General features: G+C 46.8%; 1 protein-coding gene across 4 annotated transcripts in view; it reads right to left on the bottom strand.

The window, feature by feature from the left end:
- The window catches only part of LOC118360309 (signal peptide, CUB and EGF-like domain-containing protein 3), a 151819-nt gene that overhangs the window by 38858 nt on the left and 96535 nt on the right, over nucleotides 1-16426 (bottom strand). For all 4 annotated transcript variants that reach the window (XM_052482193.1, XM_052482191.1, XM_052482192.1 and 1 more), the window contains exons 5-6: nucleotides 1534-1680; nucleotides 593-709 (exon numbers count right to left, since the gene is read on the bottom strand). In XM_052482193.1, coding sequence (XP_052338153.1) covers nucleotides 593-709; nucleotides 1534-1680 — 264 coding nt within the window. The remainder of the gene's footprint in view (nucleotides 1-592; nucleotides 710-1533; nucleotides 1681-16426) is intronic.

The following is a 16426-nucleotide window of genomic DNA, read 5'->3' as shown; positions in this document are numbered from 1 at the left end:
GTATCCACCTGACAGAAAACACCAATCAATCTGGTTCAACGTGTCTCTTTCCATGGGTCATTCTACACAGCCTCAATTTAATTACTTCATGTCAACCATAGAAAACAACATTTACAAATGTCAATGAAGGTTTAGGTTGGCTTTGATTAGGTATACTTTCAGTGTAACATCATTGAGGAGTTGACCAAAGGCCCAAAAAGTAGAGGCTGGCAGCATTGGGTTGGTGAAGCGGAAGCTGAGGAAGCACAGTGTCCAGCGAAGCAGGGAGAGAGGAAAGAGCTAATGCAGCCAGAGAGAGAGAGAGAGAGAGAGAGAGAGAGAGAGAGAGAGAGAGAGAGAGAGAGAGAGAGAGAGAGAGAGAGAGAGAGAAAGAGAGAGAGAGAGAAGGTCACATCTGTAGGCTGCAGCAGAGAGAGGCATAGCTTTTGTCTTTGTGTGTAATAGCCAAAGCAGCAGAAGTCGACTCTTGGCGATGTAGATGCCTCTGGAACTACCTGGTAATATGTACCGTTGTGGATATGATTGATACAGTACATGTCATATTCTATCTCAGAGCACATCCTTCAGGTAGTTATCCTCCACAACGACTCACCTACACATGTCTTTCCATCAGTGTGCAGGGCAAACTTCATGTGACACGCACATCTGGGGCCGTGGTCCGTCTCCTCACAGATGTGCTGGCAACCCCCGTTGCCGTAGTTACAGGTCACTGTCAAGGAGCACACAGTTAGAGCAGAAGGAACATGCTGCACTGTCATCTGTGTGCTGTGACATCATCACCCTCTCAACCTCGGTGTGATGGAGACGTTTAGGCAGTCCTCCCATTCACACCTTGGTGTGAAGGAACTCACACCCCTAAACCATCACCTACTTAGTGGAATGGAGCAGAACTGCAGAGTTTGATTCTCACGGGACTCATATTGGAGTGAGAGTACCGCTTTTTTAGTGTGTGTGTGTGTGTGTGTGTGTGCGCGTGTGAGTGTGTTTGTGGTGTGTTGATTGTGTAGACATTAGCATTCTCAATACACCTGCGATGTCAGACTGCCAGAGGGTGAGAGCCAAGGCTTCCTCCTCCATTCTGTCTGCACTCTACTACCCCCGCGCCGTTTGCCCTTTTCCTAGGCTGTCACTTTTTTTTGGAATAACACTTCTCCAATCCTTACCCAAACACAGGCAAATCCCCCATCAGCCCCGCACCCAGCCCTGACAGGATGAGCCTTGTTGCAAGGCAACAGGAAGTGTGTGCTGTCCATCACAATGGCTCTGTCTCACAGAAACCTGCTGACCGCTCCCTTAGTTACTCTATTTGTGTCAATTATCAGACGGTATAAATCATTTGGTGTGATAAACTGACAGAATCACTTGGAAACAACCGGTTTCATACGCTGTTTTAAAAATCTGTTGGATGCATCTATTGGAAGGTAGAATGAGCTGAATGTTCTGCTCCTCCCTCCGTAATAATAAGTGATTTATATGGAGTCATACTATAATGACTCTGCTTTGTGTGTAGAGGGGAGCAGGGGGTCCACTTACACTTGCAGTCCCTCATGTTCCTGGTGAGCTGGAAGCCAGGCCTGCACTCGCAGGCGATGCCTCCCTTTGGTGTCTCCCGGCAGATGTGAGCACAGCCATGGTTCTTATCCATGCAGGTGGGGCCCTCCTTGGTGCCCTCTGATCGCACTGCAGGGAGAAGAGTGAGTTAGAGGTGACCTGATAGATTGTACTACTTACTACTCCTTGTCCAGATGCCACGCCCACATCAGAGGAGTCTGGTGGGAGGAGCTATAGGAGGACAGGCTCATTGTAATGGCTGGAATGGAACGGAGTCAAACATATGGTTTCCATATGTTTCATACTGTTCCATTTCTTTCATTCTAGCCATCACAATGAGCCTGTCCTCCTATAGCTCCTCCCACCAGCCTCCAGCCCACCCGCACACACACACACACACACACACACACACACACACACACACACACACACACACACACACACACACACACACACACACACACACACACACACACACACACACACACACACACACACACACACACACACACACACACACACACACACACACACACACACACACACACACACACACACACACAGACTCCCTAACCCTGTCTGCTCCTGGTGACTGACATCCACAGTTGTCCATGTTCCAAATGTCCAGTGTTGATGATATCCTGTTAGAACACATTGTGCCAGGCTATAAAAACTAGCCCGCCTAGAGAAAGGATTTAACTCCCACCAGGAGTTGATCCTGAAGTCCTGTAAGCTTAATTGAGGTAATCCCTAACCGGAAAGAGGACACTAAGGAGACATTTAAACTTTCAGCCACATTCTTCAAACTCAGAGGCGTGCGAGGAGAGGCCTAAAAAACACACAGCACATTTCAGAGGTTAACTACACTCTAACCACAATGCTTTGGTTCAGTTAAAATGGGTCAGTTTTCTGTGGATGCATGGACCCATTATTTGTCCAAACCCAACAAAGGGATGCTTTTGTTGGACTCCATTATATACAGCCATCTTACAAAAGCTGAGTTTTTTTTAGCCATTCAAAGCTACACTCAAAGAGCCATGCAGACACATCATTTTGATCTCATGTATGTATGAAGGTTACTTGTGCAACACCTTCCACGACTGAAGAGGATTCCATCCCAGGTCTCACTTGTGTTATAAATTATAACAGGAGTCAGTGGTATTTGTATTTATTTAACCTTTATTTTAACTAGGCAAGTCAGATAAGAACAAATTCTTATTTACAATGACTGCCTACCAAAAGGCAAAAGGCCTCCTGTGGGGGCGGGGGCTGGGATTTAAAAAAAAAAAAATATATATATATATATATATAAATATAGGACAAAACACACGTCACGAGAAGAGAGACAACACTACATAAAGAGAGACCTAAGACAACAACATAACATGGCAGCAACACATGACAACACAGCATGGTAGCAACACAACATGACAACAACGTGGTAGCAACAAAACATAGTAGCGGCACAAGACATGGTACAAACATTATTGGGCATAGCCAACAGCACAAAGGGTAAGAAGGTAGAGGCAACAAGACATCCCGCAAAGCAGCCACAACTGTCAGTAAGATGTCCATGATGGAGACTTTGAATGAAGAGATTAAGATAAAACTGTCCAGTTTGAGTGTCTGTGGCAGCTCGTTCCAGTCGCTAGCTGCAGCGAACTGAAAAGAGGAGCGACCCAGGGATGTGTGTGCTTTGGGGACCTTTAACAGAATGTGACTGGCAGAACGGGTGTTGTATGTGGAGGATGAGGACTACAGTAGATATCACAGATAGGAGAGAGTTATGCTACTATGTATTATGGATGACACCTTTATAGAGCACAGGCAGAGATTTGACTCAATGTCACTATTACAGCTGTAGAGACAAGCCCCAAACCCACTATCTCATTAAAAACCAAACACATCTCTCATCCCTCACCCCTGTCCCTCCTCTACCTCTATGTGTTTATAGGACACCAAATGGTGCCCTATTCCATATTTAGTGCACTACTTTTGACAAGGACCTGAAGGGTTCTGGTTAAAAGTACTGCACTATACATGTGTACATGACCGTAAGTACATCTCAGAACTACCCAAGGGCCAGGCCACCCATACAAAAACATATGCACACACTACTGTTAGGAGCTTTGGATAAAGATGTCTGCTAATTGGTAATTGTGTTATTATTATATATTACATGCTATAGAGGACTGCGATGTACCCTACATGGACAATCATGCTACAGTTTTCAAGTGCGTGCCCTGTGGACATACTGTATGATGTGATGATGAGAAAATACTGTCACTGTAAATGTGCTGACGAACCATGGCAAAGAGACAAGAGCTGAGCCTAGTTTTATCCTTAATGCCTTATTTATGTACTTTAACGCCTGCCTTCATAGCCTTCCATAATTATACCCTCTTGTTTTCCATGTGTCGTGCCAACAAACTGAACTGGCCCTTTTATTTAGTTTCACTTAGTTGGGGCTGATGTCAGAGAGACAGATATGTTTCCAGGTCCCTCTCTACTTTTTTTGTCTAGCTGAGGATGCAAGAATCAACGGGGGTGTTGATGGGTCGCATTAGTGCTGTCCATCACCTAAAGTCTGTTAAGAGGTCTTACGATGTCAGGATTCAGCATTTCTGACAAGCTTCCCAGCTTTTGCTTTCCTGATCCGTAAAAGGGGTGATGTGGCCCAGTCAGAAAGATGGGAGAGGCTGAGCAATCAGACACTGACTGTAAAAACAGACCGAGGACAGAGGGTCAACTCAGAACAAAAAACCCATTCCACCACAGTGGTTGAGACACATTAAGTACAGGGACGACGACTGGAGTCCACTGACCATATAACAACACACCCTCTTTAAGTTAAGGTGCAGTAAACCTCAGGAGGTCAGTGCTGGGGAAACTCAAGCAGAAGTTGGAATTCAACAGTCCTTTCACACTGCTCCATGCCAAACCCAACACACAGGCAGACGGGAGGTGAACCCAACACACAGACAGAGGGGAGGTGAACCCAACACACAGACAGACGGGAGGTGAACCCAACACACAGACAGAGGGGAGGTGAACCCAACACACAGACAGACGGGAGGTGAACCCAACACACAGACAGACGGGAGGTGAACCCAACACACAGACAGAGGGGAGGTGAACCCAACACACAGGCAGACGGGAGGTGAACCCAACACACAGGCAGACGGGAGGTGAACCCAACACACAGACAGAGGGAGGTGAACCCAACACACAGAGGGGAGGTGAACCCAACACACAGACAGAGGAGGTGAACCCAACACACAGGCAGACGGGAGGTGAACCCAACACACAGACAGAGGGAGGTGAACCCAACACACAGGCAGAGGGAGGTGAACCCAACACACAGACAGAGGGGAGGTGAACCCAACACACAGGCAGAGGAGGTGAACCCAACACACAGACAGAGGGGAGGTGAACCCAACACACAGGCAGACGGGAGGTGAACCCAACACACAGGCAGACGGGAGGTGAACCCAACACACAGACAGAGGGGAGGTGAACCCAACACACAGACAGAGGGGAGGTGAACCCAACACACAGACAGAGGGGAGGTGAACCCAACACACAGACAGAGGGAGGTGAACCCAACACACAGACAGAGGGGAGGTGAACCCAACACACAGACAGAGGGGAGGTGAACCCAACACACAGACAGAGGGGAGGTGAACCCAACACACAGACAGAGGGGAGGTGAACCCAACACACAGACAGAGGGGAGGTGAACCCAACACACAGGCAGAGGGGAGGTGAACCCAACACACAGACAGAGGGGAGGTGAACCCAACACACAGGCAGAGGGGAGGTGAACCCAACACACAGACAGAGGGGAGGTGAACCCAACACACAGGCAGAGGGGAGGTGAACCCAACACACAGACAGAGGGGAGGTGAACCCAACACACAGGCAGACGGGAGGTGAACCCAACACACAGGCAGACGGGAGGTGAACCCAACACACAGACAGAGGGGAGGTGAACCCAACACACAGACAGAGGGGAGGTGAACCCAACACACAGACAGAGGGAGGTGAACCCAACACACAGACAGAGGGAGGTGAACCCAACACACAGACAGAGGGGAGGTGAACCCAACACACAGACAGAGGGGAGGTGAACCCAACACACAGACAGAGGGAGGTGAACCCAACACACAGACAGAGGGAGGTGAACCCAACACACAGGCAGACGGGAGGTGAACCCAACACACAGACAGACGGGAGGTGAACCCAACACACAGACAGAGGGGAGGTGAACCCAACACACAGACAGAGGGGAGGTGAACCCAACACACAGACAGACGGGAGGTGAACCCAACACACAGACAGACGGGAGGTGAACCCAACACACAGACAGAGGGGAGGTGAACCCAACACACAGACAGAGGGGAGGTGAACCCAACACACAGACAGAGGGGAGGTGAACCCAACACACAGACAGAGGGGAGGTGAACCCAACACACAGACAGACGGGAGGTGAACCCAACACACAGACAGAGGGGAGGTGAACCCAACACACAGACAGAGGGGAGGTGAACCCAACACACAGACAGAGGGAGGTGAACCCAACACACAGACAGAGGGGAGGTGAACCCAACACACAGGCAGACGGGAGGTGAACCCAACACACAGACAGAGGGGAGGTGAACCCAACACACAGACAGAGGGGAGGTGAACCCAACACACAGGCAGAGGGGAGGTGAACCCAACACACAGGCAGACGGGAGGTGAACCCAACACACAGACAGAGGGGAGGTGAACCCAACACACAGACAGAGGGGAGGTGAACCCAACACACAGACAGAGGGGAGGTGAACCCAACACACAGACAGAGGGGAGGTGAACCCAACACACAGGCAGAGGGGAGGTGAACCCAACACACAGGCAGAGGGGAGGTGAACCCAACACACAGGCAGAGGGGAGGTGAACCCAACACACAGACAGAGGGGAGGTGAACCCAACACACAGACAGAGGGGAGGTGAACCCAACACACAGACAGAGGGGAGGTGAACCCAACACACAGGCAGAGGGGAGGTGAACCCAACACACAGGCAGACGGGAGGTGAACCCAACACACAGACAGAGGGAGGTGAACCCAACACACAGACAGAGGGGAGGTGAACCCAACACACAGACAGAGGGGAGGTGAACCCAACACACAGACAGAGGGGAGGTGAACCCAACACACAGACAGAGGGAGGTGAACCCAACACACAGACAGAGGGAGGTGAACCCAACACACAGGCAGAGGGGAGGTGAACCCAACACACAGACAGAGGGAGGTGAACCCAACACACAGACAGAGGGAGGTGAACCCAACACACAGACAGAGGGGAGGTGAACCCAACACACAGACAGAGGGGAGGTGAACCCAACACACAGGCAGAGGGGAGGTGAACCCAACACACAGACAGAGGGGAGGTGAACCCAACACACAGACAGAGGGGAGGTGAACCCAACACACAGACAGAGGGGAGGTGAACCCAACACACAGACAGAGGGAGGTGAACCCAACACACAGACAGAGGGGAGGTGAACCCAACACACAGGCAGAGGGGAGGTGAACCCAACACACAGGCAGACGGGAGGTGAACCCAACACACAGACAGAGGGGAGGTGAACCCAACACACAGACAGAGGGGAGGTGAACCCAACACACAGACAGAGGGGAGGTGAACCCAACACACAGACAGAGGGGAGGTGAACCCAACACACAGGCAGAGGGGAGGTGAACCCAACACACAGGCAGACGGGAGGTGAACCCAACACACAGGCAGACGTCTGTGAACACAAAGAGGGATAGAGTTTCCCACTTGGCAGCCCCTAAGAGACTCAAGATCACTTACCAGGGTCACAACGTACATCCCCAAAATCCCCCCACACTCTCTCCACCTATATGAGACCTATCTGACACCCCTCTCCCTTAATACCGCAGACCCATCCATCAATAGCTGGTCGGGCAGGGGCCAGAAACTGGGCCCTGTTCTCTCTGAGGACCTATAAAAGCCAAAGTGCTGACACAATGGCCCTTTTCTCCCTGGCCATGCTATGGAACCACCCTCTGCAGTTCCCTTCAACTGGCTGCCAAATACCTACAGTTTTTATCATTACTACTACAGCTATTGTAATTTATGCGGGGTCTCTTGTCGAGAAATGAAATATAAATAAATAATAGGGATGCAGAAAGAAAAATGGCCCATCGCAAAGTAACTGGGAGAAGTGATGGAGGAAAATAAGGAACTGTGGCCTGCGAACACCAGCAGTCCACTGAAACAAGACCCATAAGACATAACTCTATGTGTAGAAACCAACACAAATATCACAGGGCACTTTATAGACGGATTGCTGGATAAGCAATATGGGTTAAAGTCATGGAGCCAGAGGGGAACCTTCCAAATGGTTACCAGGGGACAGGCTAGACATTGGTTCTCACACTATTGAACACGGAGAGCGATCATCAAAAACCACTGACTGCAGTGGTGGAAAAAAGAACACCCGGCAATTAGCACAAAGAACAGTAAGAGAGAGAAAAAGAGACCTTTTCCCCAGAAGCGACTTAGCCACAGCAGAAATATCCAACCAACCAGGTCGTGACCTGTACACCAGACACTCAGGAGAGGCTTGTAACTCAGGGACTACTGTGCTGCAGTGCCACCGCAGCAGCCCAAAGCTAACTCATCTAGAACCACCTTCTCCCTCTCTGCTCCAGCTCCTGCTCCCTCTCTGCTCCAGCTCCTGCTCCCTCTCTGCTCCAGCTCCTGCTCCCTCTCTGCTCCAGCTCCTGCTCCCTCTCTGCTCCAGCTCCTGCTCCCTCTCTGCTCCAGCTCCTGCTCCAGACACAATAGTGTTCAGGCTCAAGGCTAATACTTTGAAAGCGCAGTGGGACAAAGTAAAAGATGCTAAACATTTCTCAAGAGCTTTCAACAAATACATTCCTGTTCTGTGCATCTCTGACGATTACTGTACAGGGACACTTCCCTCCAAAGAAAAAGTCACATCTAAAGAGAGGACAGGATGTAATGAATGGAGAAATAGACCTACACATGCTGCCCAGAGAACAGTTTTGTTTGTCTCAATGTTCATATCCAACCACAGTTACAGTCCTCTAATGCAGTCATTTATGTTCATCTGGAACTCAACACAATGTGCGTTTGGAGCGACCAGGCAATTAAAGCAGCATTCCTTCCTCTTAGATAATGGGCCGTTAAAAGTTTTTAACAGGAGGATAAAAATGTCAGCGCATGGAAAAGGCGGAGAGGAGCTGAAGAGAGAGGCGGGACCGGGCCAGGCTACAGATGGGCCCGGGGAGCAACAGGGCATCCAGGGGTTCCACGTCGCGACCTAGCGCCGTCCCGACGGCAAGCGAATGCCCTCAAAGAGACAGCAGATCCAACTCACTTAGCCAAGTACTACTGTTTGGGCCCTTCTGCCAACCGTTGGTTCCCTTCAACTCCCAAAGGCCCAGTTACAGCAGCAGCTTATTCGCTTATTGGGAAGAGAGAGAGGGCATAAACAGTCCCAGACAGGGAAAGTGGCAGATGATTGTGGAATTATATTTTCCCATAGGATACATCTGCATGTCTGTGGTTAGCATGAAAGGCACCTAAACTACCAACAAACCTAATGACATAATTTCTGAAGTATGTTTCCAAAACAATACTTGCATAGTTTTCTAATGATCCTAACTATTGTATTGCTAAGTGGTTTAAATGCGTTTTGTTTAAGAGACGAGATAAGACATGATTTTGAAGGCTTTTCTCACGTGCCTCTGCTGCTTTACCTGTGGGTGTATTGATTCTTTCTTGTTGCTGTTGTTGTTGTTGTTGTTGTTGGTGTGTGTGTGTGTGTGTTTGTGTGTGTGTGTGTGTGTGCCTGTGTGTGTGCGTGTGTGTGTGTGTGTGTGTGTGTGTGTGTGTGTGTGTGTGTGTGTGTGTGTGTGTGTGTGTGTGTGTGTGTGTGTGTGTGTGTGTGTGTGTGTGTGTGTGTGTGTGTGTGTGTGTGTGTTGAAAAAATCAATAGAACAGGAGAGAAATGACATAGTGGTGGGTTCAATAGAACAGGAGAGAAATGACAATAGAATAGTGGTGGTGGGTTCAATAGAATAGGAGAGAAATGGCATAGTGGTGGGTCCAATAGAATAGGAGAGAAATGGCATAGTGGTGGTTTCAATAGAACAGTAGAGAAATGGCATAGTGGTTGGTTCAATAGAACAGGAGAGAAATGGCATAGTGGTGGGTCCAATAGAATAGGAAAGAAATGGCATAGTGGTGGGTTCAATAGAACAGGAGAGAAATGACATAGTGGTGGGTCCAATAGAATAGGAGAGAAATGGCATAGTGGTGTTTTCAATAGAACAGTAGAGAAATGGCATAGTGGTGGGTTCAATAGAACAGGAGAGAAATGGCATAGTGGTGGGTCCAATAGAATAGGAGAGAAATGGCATAGTGGTGTGTTCAATAGAACAGTAGAGAAATGGCATAGTGGTGGGTCAATAGAATAGGGGATAAATGGCATAGTGGTGGGTTCAATAGAACAGGAGAGAAATGGCATAGTGGTGGTTTCAATAGAACAGTAGAGAAATGGCATAGTGGTGGGTTCATTAGAACAGGAGAGAAATGGCATAGTGGTGTGTTCAATAGAACAGGAGATAAATGGCATAGTGGTGGGTTCAATAGAACAGGAGAGAAATGGCATAGTGGTGGGTTCAATAGAACAGGAGAGAAATGGCATAGAGGTGGGTCCAATAGAACAGGAGAGAAATGGCATAGTGGTGGGTCCAATAGAACAGGAGAGAAATGGCATAGAGGTGGGTCCAATAGAACAGGAGAGAAATGGCATAGAGGTGGGTCCAATAGAACAGGAGAGAAATGGCATAGAGGTGGGTTCAATAGAACAGTAGAGAAATGGAATAGTGGTGGGTCCAATAGAACAGTAGAGAAATGGCATAGTGGTGTGTTCAATAGAACAGTAGAGAAATGGCATAGTGGTGTGTTCAATAGAACAGTAGAGAAATGGCATAGTGGTGGGTTCAATAGAACAGTAGAGAAATGGCATAGTGGTGTGTTCAATAGAACAGTAGAGAAATGGCATAGTGGTGTGTTCAATAGAAGAGTAGAGAAATGGCATAGTGGTGGGTTCAATAGAACAGGAGAGAAATGGCATAGTGGTGGGTCCAATAGAATAGGAGAGAAATGGCATAGTGGTGGGTCCAATAGAATAGGAGAGAAATGGCATAGTGGTGGTTTCAATAGAACAGTAGAGAAATGGCATAGTGGTGGGTTCAATAGAACAGGAGAGAAATGGCATAGTGGTGGGTCCAATAGAATAGGAAAGAAATGGCATAGTGGTGGGTTCAATAGAACAGGAGAGAAATGACATAGTGGTGGGTCCAATAGAATAGGAGAGAAATGGCATAGTGGTGGTTTCAATAGAACAGTAGAGAAATGGCATAGTGGTGGGTTCAATAGAACAGGAGAGAAATGGCATAGTGGTGGGTCCAATAGAATAGGAGAGAAATGGCATAGTGGTGTGTTCAATAGAACAGTAGAGAAATGGCATAGTGGTGGGTCCAATAGAATAGGGGATAAATGGCATAGTGGTGGGTTCAATAGAACAGGAGAGAAATGGCATAGTGGTGGTTTCAATAGAACAGTAGAGAAATGGCATAGTGGTGGGTTCATTAGAACAGGAGAGAAATGGCATAGTGGTGTGTTCAATAGAACAGGAGATAAATGGCATAGTGGTGGGTTCAATAGAACAGGAGAGAAATGGCATAGTGGTGGGTTCAATAGAACAGGAGAGAAATGGCATAGAGGTGGGTCCAATAGAACAGGAGAGAAATGGCATAGTGGTGGGTCCAATAGAACAGGAGAGAAATGGCATAGAGGTGGGTCCAATAGAACAGGAGAGAAATGGCATAGAGAGGTGGGTCCAATAGAACAGGAGAGAAATGGCATAGAGGTGGGTTCAATAGAACAGTAGAGAAATGGCATAGTGGTGGGTCCAATAGAACAGTAGAGAAATGGCATAGTGGTGTGTTCAATAGAACAGTAGAGAAATGGCATAGTGGTGTGTTCAATAGAACAGTAGAGAAATGGCATAGTGGTGGGTTCAATAGAACAGTAGAGAAATGGCATAGTGGTGTGTTCAATAGAACAGTAGAGAAATGGCATAGTGGTGTGTTCAATAGAACAGTAGAGAAATGGCATAGTGGTGGGTCCAATAGAATAGGAGAGAAATGGCATAGTGGTGGGTCCAATAGAATAGGAGAGAAATGGCATAGTGGTGGTTTCAATAGAATAGGAGAGAAATGGCATAGTGGTGGGTCCAATAGAATAGGAGAGAAATGGCATAGTGGTGTGTTCAATAGAACAGTAGAGAAATGGCATAGTGGTGGGTTCAATAGAACAGGAGAGAAATGGCATAGTGGTGGGTTCAATAGAATAGGAGAGAAATGGCATAGTGGTGGGTCCAATAGAATAGGAGAGAAATGGCATAGTGGTGTGTTCAATAGAACAGTAGAGAAATGGCATAGTGGTGGGTCCAATAGAACAGGAGAGAAATGGCATAGTGGTGGGTTCAATAGAACAGGAGAGAAATGGCATAGTGGTGGGTTCAATAGAACAGGAGAGAAATGGCATAGTGGTGGGTCAATAGAACAGGAGAGAAATGGCATAGTGGTGGGTTCAATAGAACAGGAGAGAAATGGCATAGTGGTGGGTCAATAGAACAGGAGAGAAATGGCATAGTGGTGGGTTCAATAGAACAGGAGAAATGAAATGGCATAGTGGTGGGTTCAATAGAACAGGAGAGAAATGGCATAGTGGTGGGTCCAATAGAACAGGAGAGAAATGGCATAGTGGTGGGTCCAATAGAACAGGAGAGAAATGGCATAGAGGTGGGTCAATAGAACAGGAGAGAAATGGCATAGAGGTGGGTCAATAGAACAGGAGAGAAATGGCATAGAGGTGGGTTCAATAGAACAGTAGAGAAATGGCATAGTGGTGGGTCCAATAGAACAGTAGAGAAATGGCATAGTGGTGTGTTCAATAGAACAGTAGAGAAATGGCATAGTGGTGGGTTCAATAGAACAGTAGAGAAATGGCATAGTGGTGGGTTCAATAGAACAGTAGAGAAATGGCATAGTGGTGTGTTCAATAGAACAGTAGAGAAATGGCATAGTGGTGTGTTCAATAGAACAGTAGAGAAAACAGGAGAGAAATGGCATAGTGGTGGGTCCAATAGAATAGGAGAGAAATGGCATAGTGGTGGGTCAATAGAATAGGAGAGAAATGGCATAGTGGTGGTTTCAATAGAATAGGAGAGAAATGGCATAGTGGTGGGTCAATAGAATAGAGAGAGAAATGGCATAGTGGTGTGTTCAATAGAACAGTAGAGAAATGGCATAGTGGTGGGTTCAATAGAACAGGAGAGAAATGGCATAGTGGTGGTTTCAGAATAGAACAGAGAGAAATGGCATAGTGGTGGGTCCAATAGAATAGGAGAGAAATGGCATAGTGGTGTGTTCAATAGAACAGTAGAGAAATGGCATAGTGGTGGGTCCAATAGAACAGGAGAAAAATGGCATAGTGGTGGGTTCAATAGAACAGGAGAAAATGGCATAGTGGTGGGTTCAATAGAACAGGAGAGAAATGGCATAGTGGTGGGTCAATAGAACAGGAGAGAAATGGCATAGTGGTGGGTTCAATAGAACAGGAGAGAAATGGCATAGTGGTGGGTCAATAGAACAGGAGAGAAATGGCATAGTGGTGGGTTCAATAGAACAGGAGAGAAATGGCATAGTGGTGGGTTCAATAGAACAGGAGAGAAATGGCATAGTGGTGGGTCAATAGAACAGGAGAGAAATGGCATAGTGGTGGGTCAATAGAACAGGAGAGAAATGGCATAGAGGTGGGTCCAATAGAACAGGAGAGAAATGGCATAGAATAGAACAGGTGGGTGGGTCAATAGAACAGGAGAGAAATGGCATAGAGGTGGGTTCAATAGAACAGTAGAGAAATGGCATAGTGGTGGGTCAATAGAACAGTAGAGAAATGGCATAGTGGTGTGTTCAATAGAACAGTAGAGAAATGGCATAGTGGTGTGTTCAATAGAACAGTAGAGAAATGGCATAGTGGTGGGTTCAATAGAACAGTAGAGAAATGGCATAGTGGTGTGTTCAATAGAACAGTAGAGAAATGGCATAGTGGTGTGTTCAATAGAACAGTAGAGAAATGTAGTGGTGTGTGGTGGTCAATAGAACAGGAGAGAAATGGCATAGTGGTGGGTCCAATAGAATAGGAGAGAAATGGCATAGTGGTGGGTCAATAGAATAGGAGAGAAATGGCATAGTGGTGGTTTCAATAGAACAGTAGAGAAATGGCATAGTGGTGGGTCAATAGAATAGGAGAGAAATGGCATAGTGGTGGTTCAATAGAACAGTAGAGAAATGGCATAGTGGTGGGTTCAATAGAACAGGAGAGAAATGGCATAGTGGTGGGTCAATAGAACAGGAGAGAAATGGCATAGTGGTGGGTCCAATAGAACAGGAGAGAAATGGCATAGTGGTGGGTTCAATAGAACAGGAGAGAAATGGCATAGTGGTGGGTCCAATAGAACAGGAGAGAAATGGCATAGTGGGGGGTTCAATAGAACAGGAGAAAATGGCATAGTGGTGGGTTCAATAGAACAGGAGAGAAATGGCATAGAGGTGGGTCAATAGAACAGGAGAGAAATGGCATAGAGAGTGGGTCAATAGAACAGGAGAGAAATGGCATAGAGGTGGGTTCAATAGAACAGTAGAGAAATGGCATAGTGGTGGGTCCAATAGAACAGTAGAGAAATGGCATAGTGGTGTGTTCAATAGAACAGTAGAGAAATGGCATAGTGGTGTGTTCAATAGAACAGTAGAGAAATGGCATAGTGGTGGGTTCAATAGAACAGTAGAGAAATGGCATAGTGGTGTGTTCAATAGAACAGTAGAGAAATGGCATAGTGGTGTGTTCAATAGAACAGTAGAGAAATGGCATAGTGGTGTGTTCAATAGAACAGTAGAGAAATGGCATAGTGGTGGGTCCAATAGAATAGGAGAGAAATGGCATAGTGGTGGGTCCAATAGAATAGGAGAGAAATGGCATAGTGGTGGTTTCAATAGAATAGGAGAGAATGGCATAGTGGTGGGTCAATAGAATAGGAGAGAAATGGCATAGTGGTGTGTTCAATAGAACAGTAGAGAAATGGCATAGTGGTGGGTTCAATAGAACAGGAGAGAAATGGCATAGTGGTGGTTTCAATAGAACAGGAGAGAAATGGCATAGTGGTGGGTCAATAGAACAGGAGAGAAATGGCATAGTGGTGGGTTCAATAGAACAGTAGAGAAATGGCATAGTGGTGGGTCAATAGAACAGGAGAGAAATGGCATAGTGGTGGGTTCAATAGAACAGGAGAGAAATGGCATAGTGGTGGGTTCAATAGAACAGGAGAGAAATGGCATAGAGGTGGGTCCAATAGAACAGGAGAGAAATGGCATAGTGGTGGGTTCAATAGAACAGGAGAGAAATGGCATAGTGGTGGGTTCAATAGAACAGGAGAGAAATGGCATAGAGGTGGGTCCAATAGAACAGGAGAGAAATGGCATAGAACAGAGGTGGGTCAATAGAACAGAACGAGAGAAATGGCATAGAGGTGGGTTCAATAGAACAGTAGAGAAATGGCATAGTGGTGGGTCAATAGAACAGTAGAGAAATGGCATAGTGGTGTGTTCAATAGAACAGTAGAGAAATGGCATAGTGGTGGTTCAATAGAACAGTAGAGAAATGGCATAGTGGTGGGTTCAATAGAACAGCAGAGAAATGGCATAGTGATGTGTTCAATAGAACAGTAGAGAAATGGCATAGTGGTGTGTTCAATAGAACAGTAGAGAAATGGCATAGTGGTGTGTTCAATAGAACAGTAGAGAAATGGCATAGTGGTGGGTCAATAGAATAGTGAGAGAAATGGCATAGTGGTGGGTCAATAGAATAGGAGAGAAATGGCATAGTGGTGGGTTCAATAGAACAGGAGAGAAATGGCATAGTGGTGGGTCCAATAGAATAGGAGAGAAATGGCATAGTGGTGGGTTCAATAGAACAGGAGAGAAATGGCATAGTGGTGGGTTCAATAGAACAGGAGAGAAATGGCATAGTGGTGGTTTCAATAGAATAGGAGAGAAATGGCATAGTGGTGGGTCCAATAGAATAGGAGAGAAATGGCATAGTGGTGTGTTCAATAGAACAGTAGAGAAATGGCATAGTGGTGGGTTCAATAGAACAGGAGAGAAATGGCATAGTGGTGGGTTCAATAGAACAGGAGAGAAATGGCATAGTGGTGGGTTCAATAGAACAGGAGAGAAATGGCATAGTGGTGGGTTCAATAGAACAGGAGAGAAATGGCATAGTGGTGGGTCCAATAGAACAGGAGAGAAATGGCATAGTGGTGGGTTCAATAGAACAGGAGAGAAATGGCATAGAGGTGGGTTCAATAGAACAGGAGAGAAATGGCATAGAGGTGGGTCCAATAGAACAGGAGAGAAATGGCATAGAGAGGTGGGTCCAATAGAACAGGAGAGAAATGGCATAGAGGTGGGTTCAATAGAACAGTAGAGAAATGGCATAGTGGTGGGTCCAATAGAACAGTAGAGAAATGGCATAGTGGTGTGTTCAATAGAACAGTAGAGAAATGGCATAGTGGTGTGTTCAATAGAACAGTAGAGAAATGGCATAGTGGTGGGTTCAATAGAACAGCAGAGAAATGGCATAGTGGTGTGTTCAATAGAACAGTAGAGAAATGGCATAGTGGTGTGTTCAATAGAACAGTAGAGAAATG

Source organism: Oncorhynchus keta, chromosome 27 (genome assembly GCF_023373465.1).
Source record: "Oncorhynchus keta strain PuntledgeMale-10-30-2019 chromosome 27, Oket_V2, whole genome shotgun sequence".
In the NCBI taxonomy this organism is placed as follows: Eukaryota; Metazoa; Chordata; class Actinopteri; order Salmoniformes; family Salmonidae; genus Oncorhynchus; species Oncorhynchus keta.
This window is presented reverse-complemented; position numbering and strand designations above follow the sequence as displayed.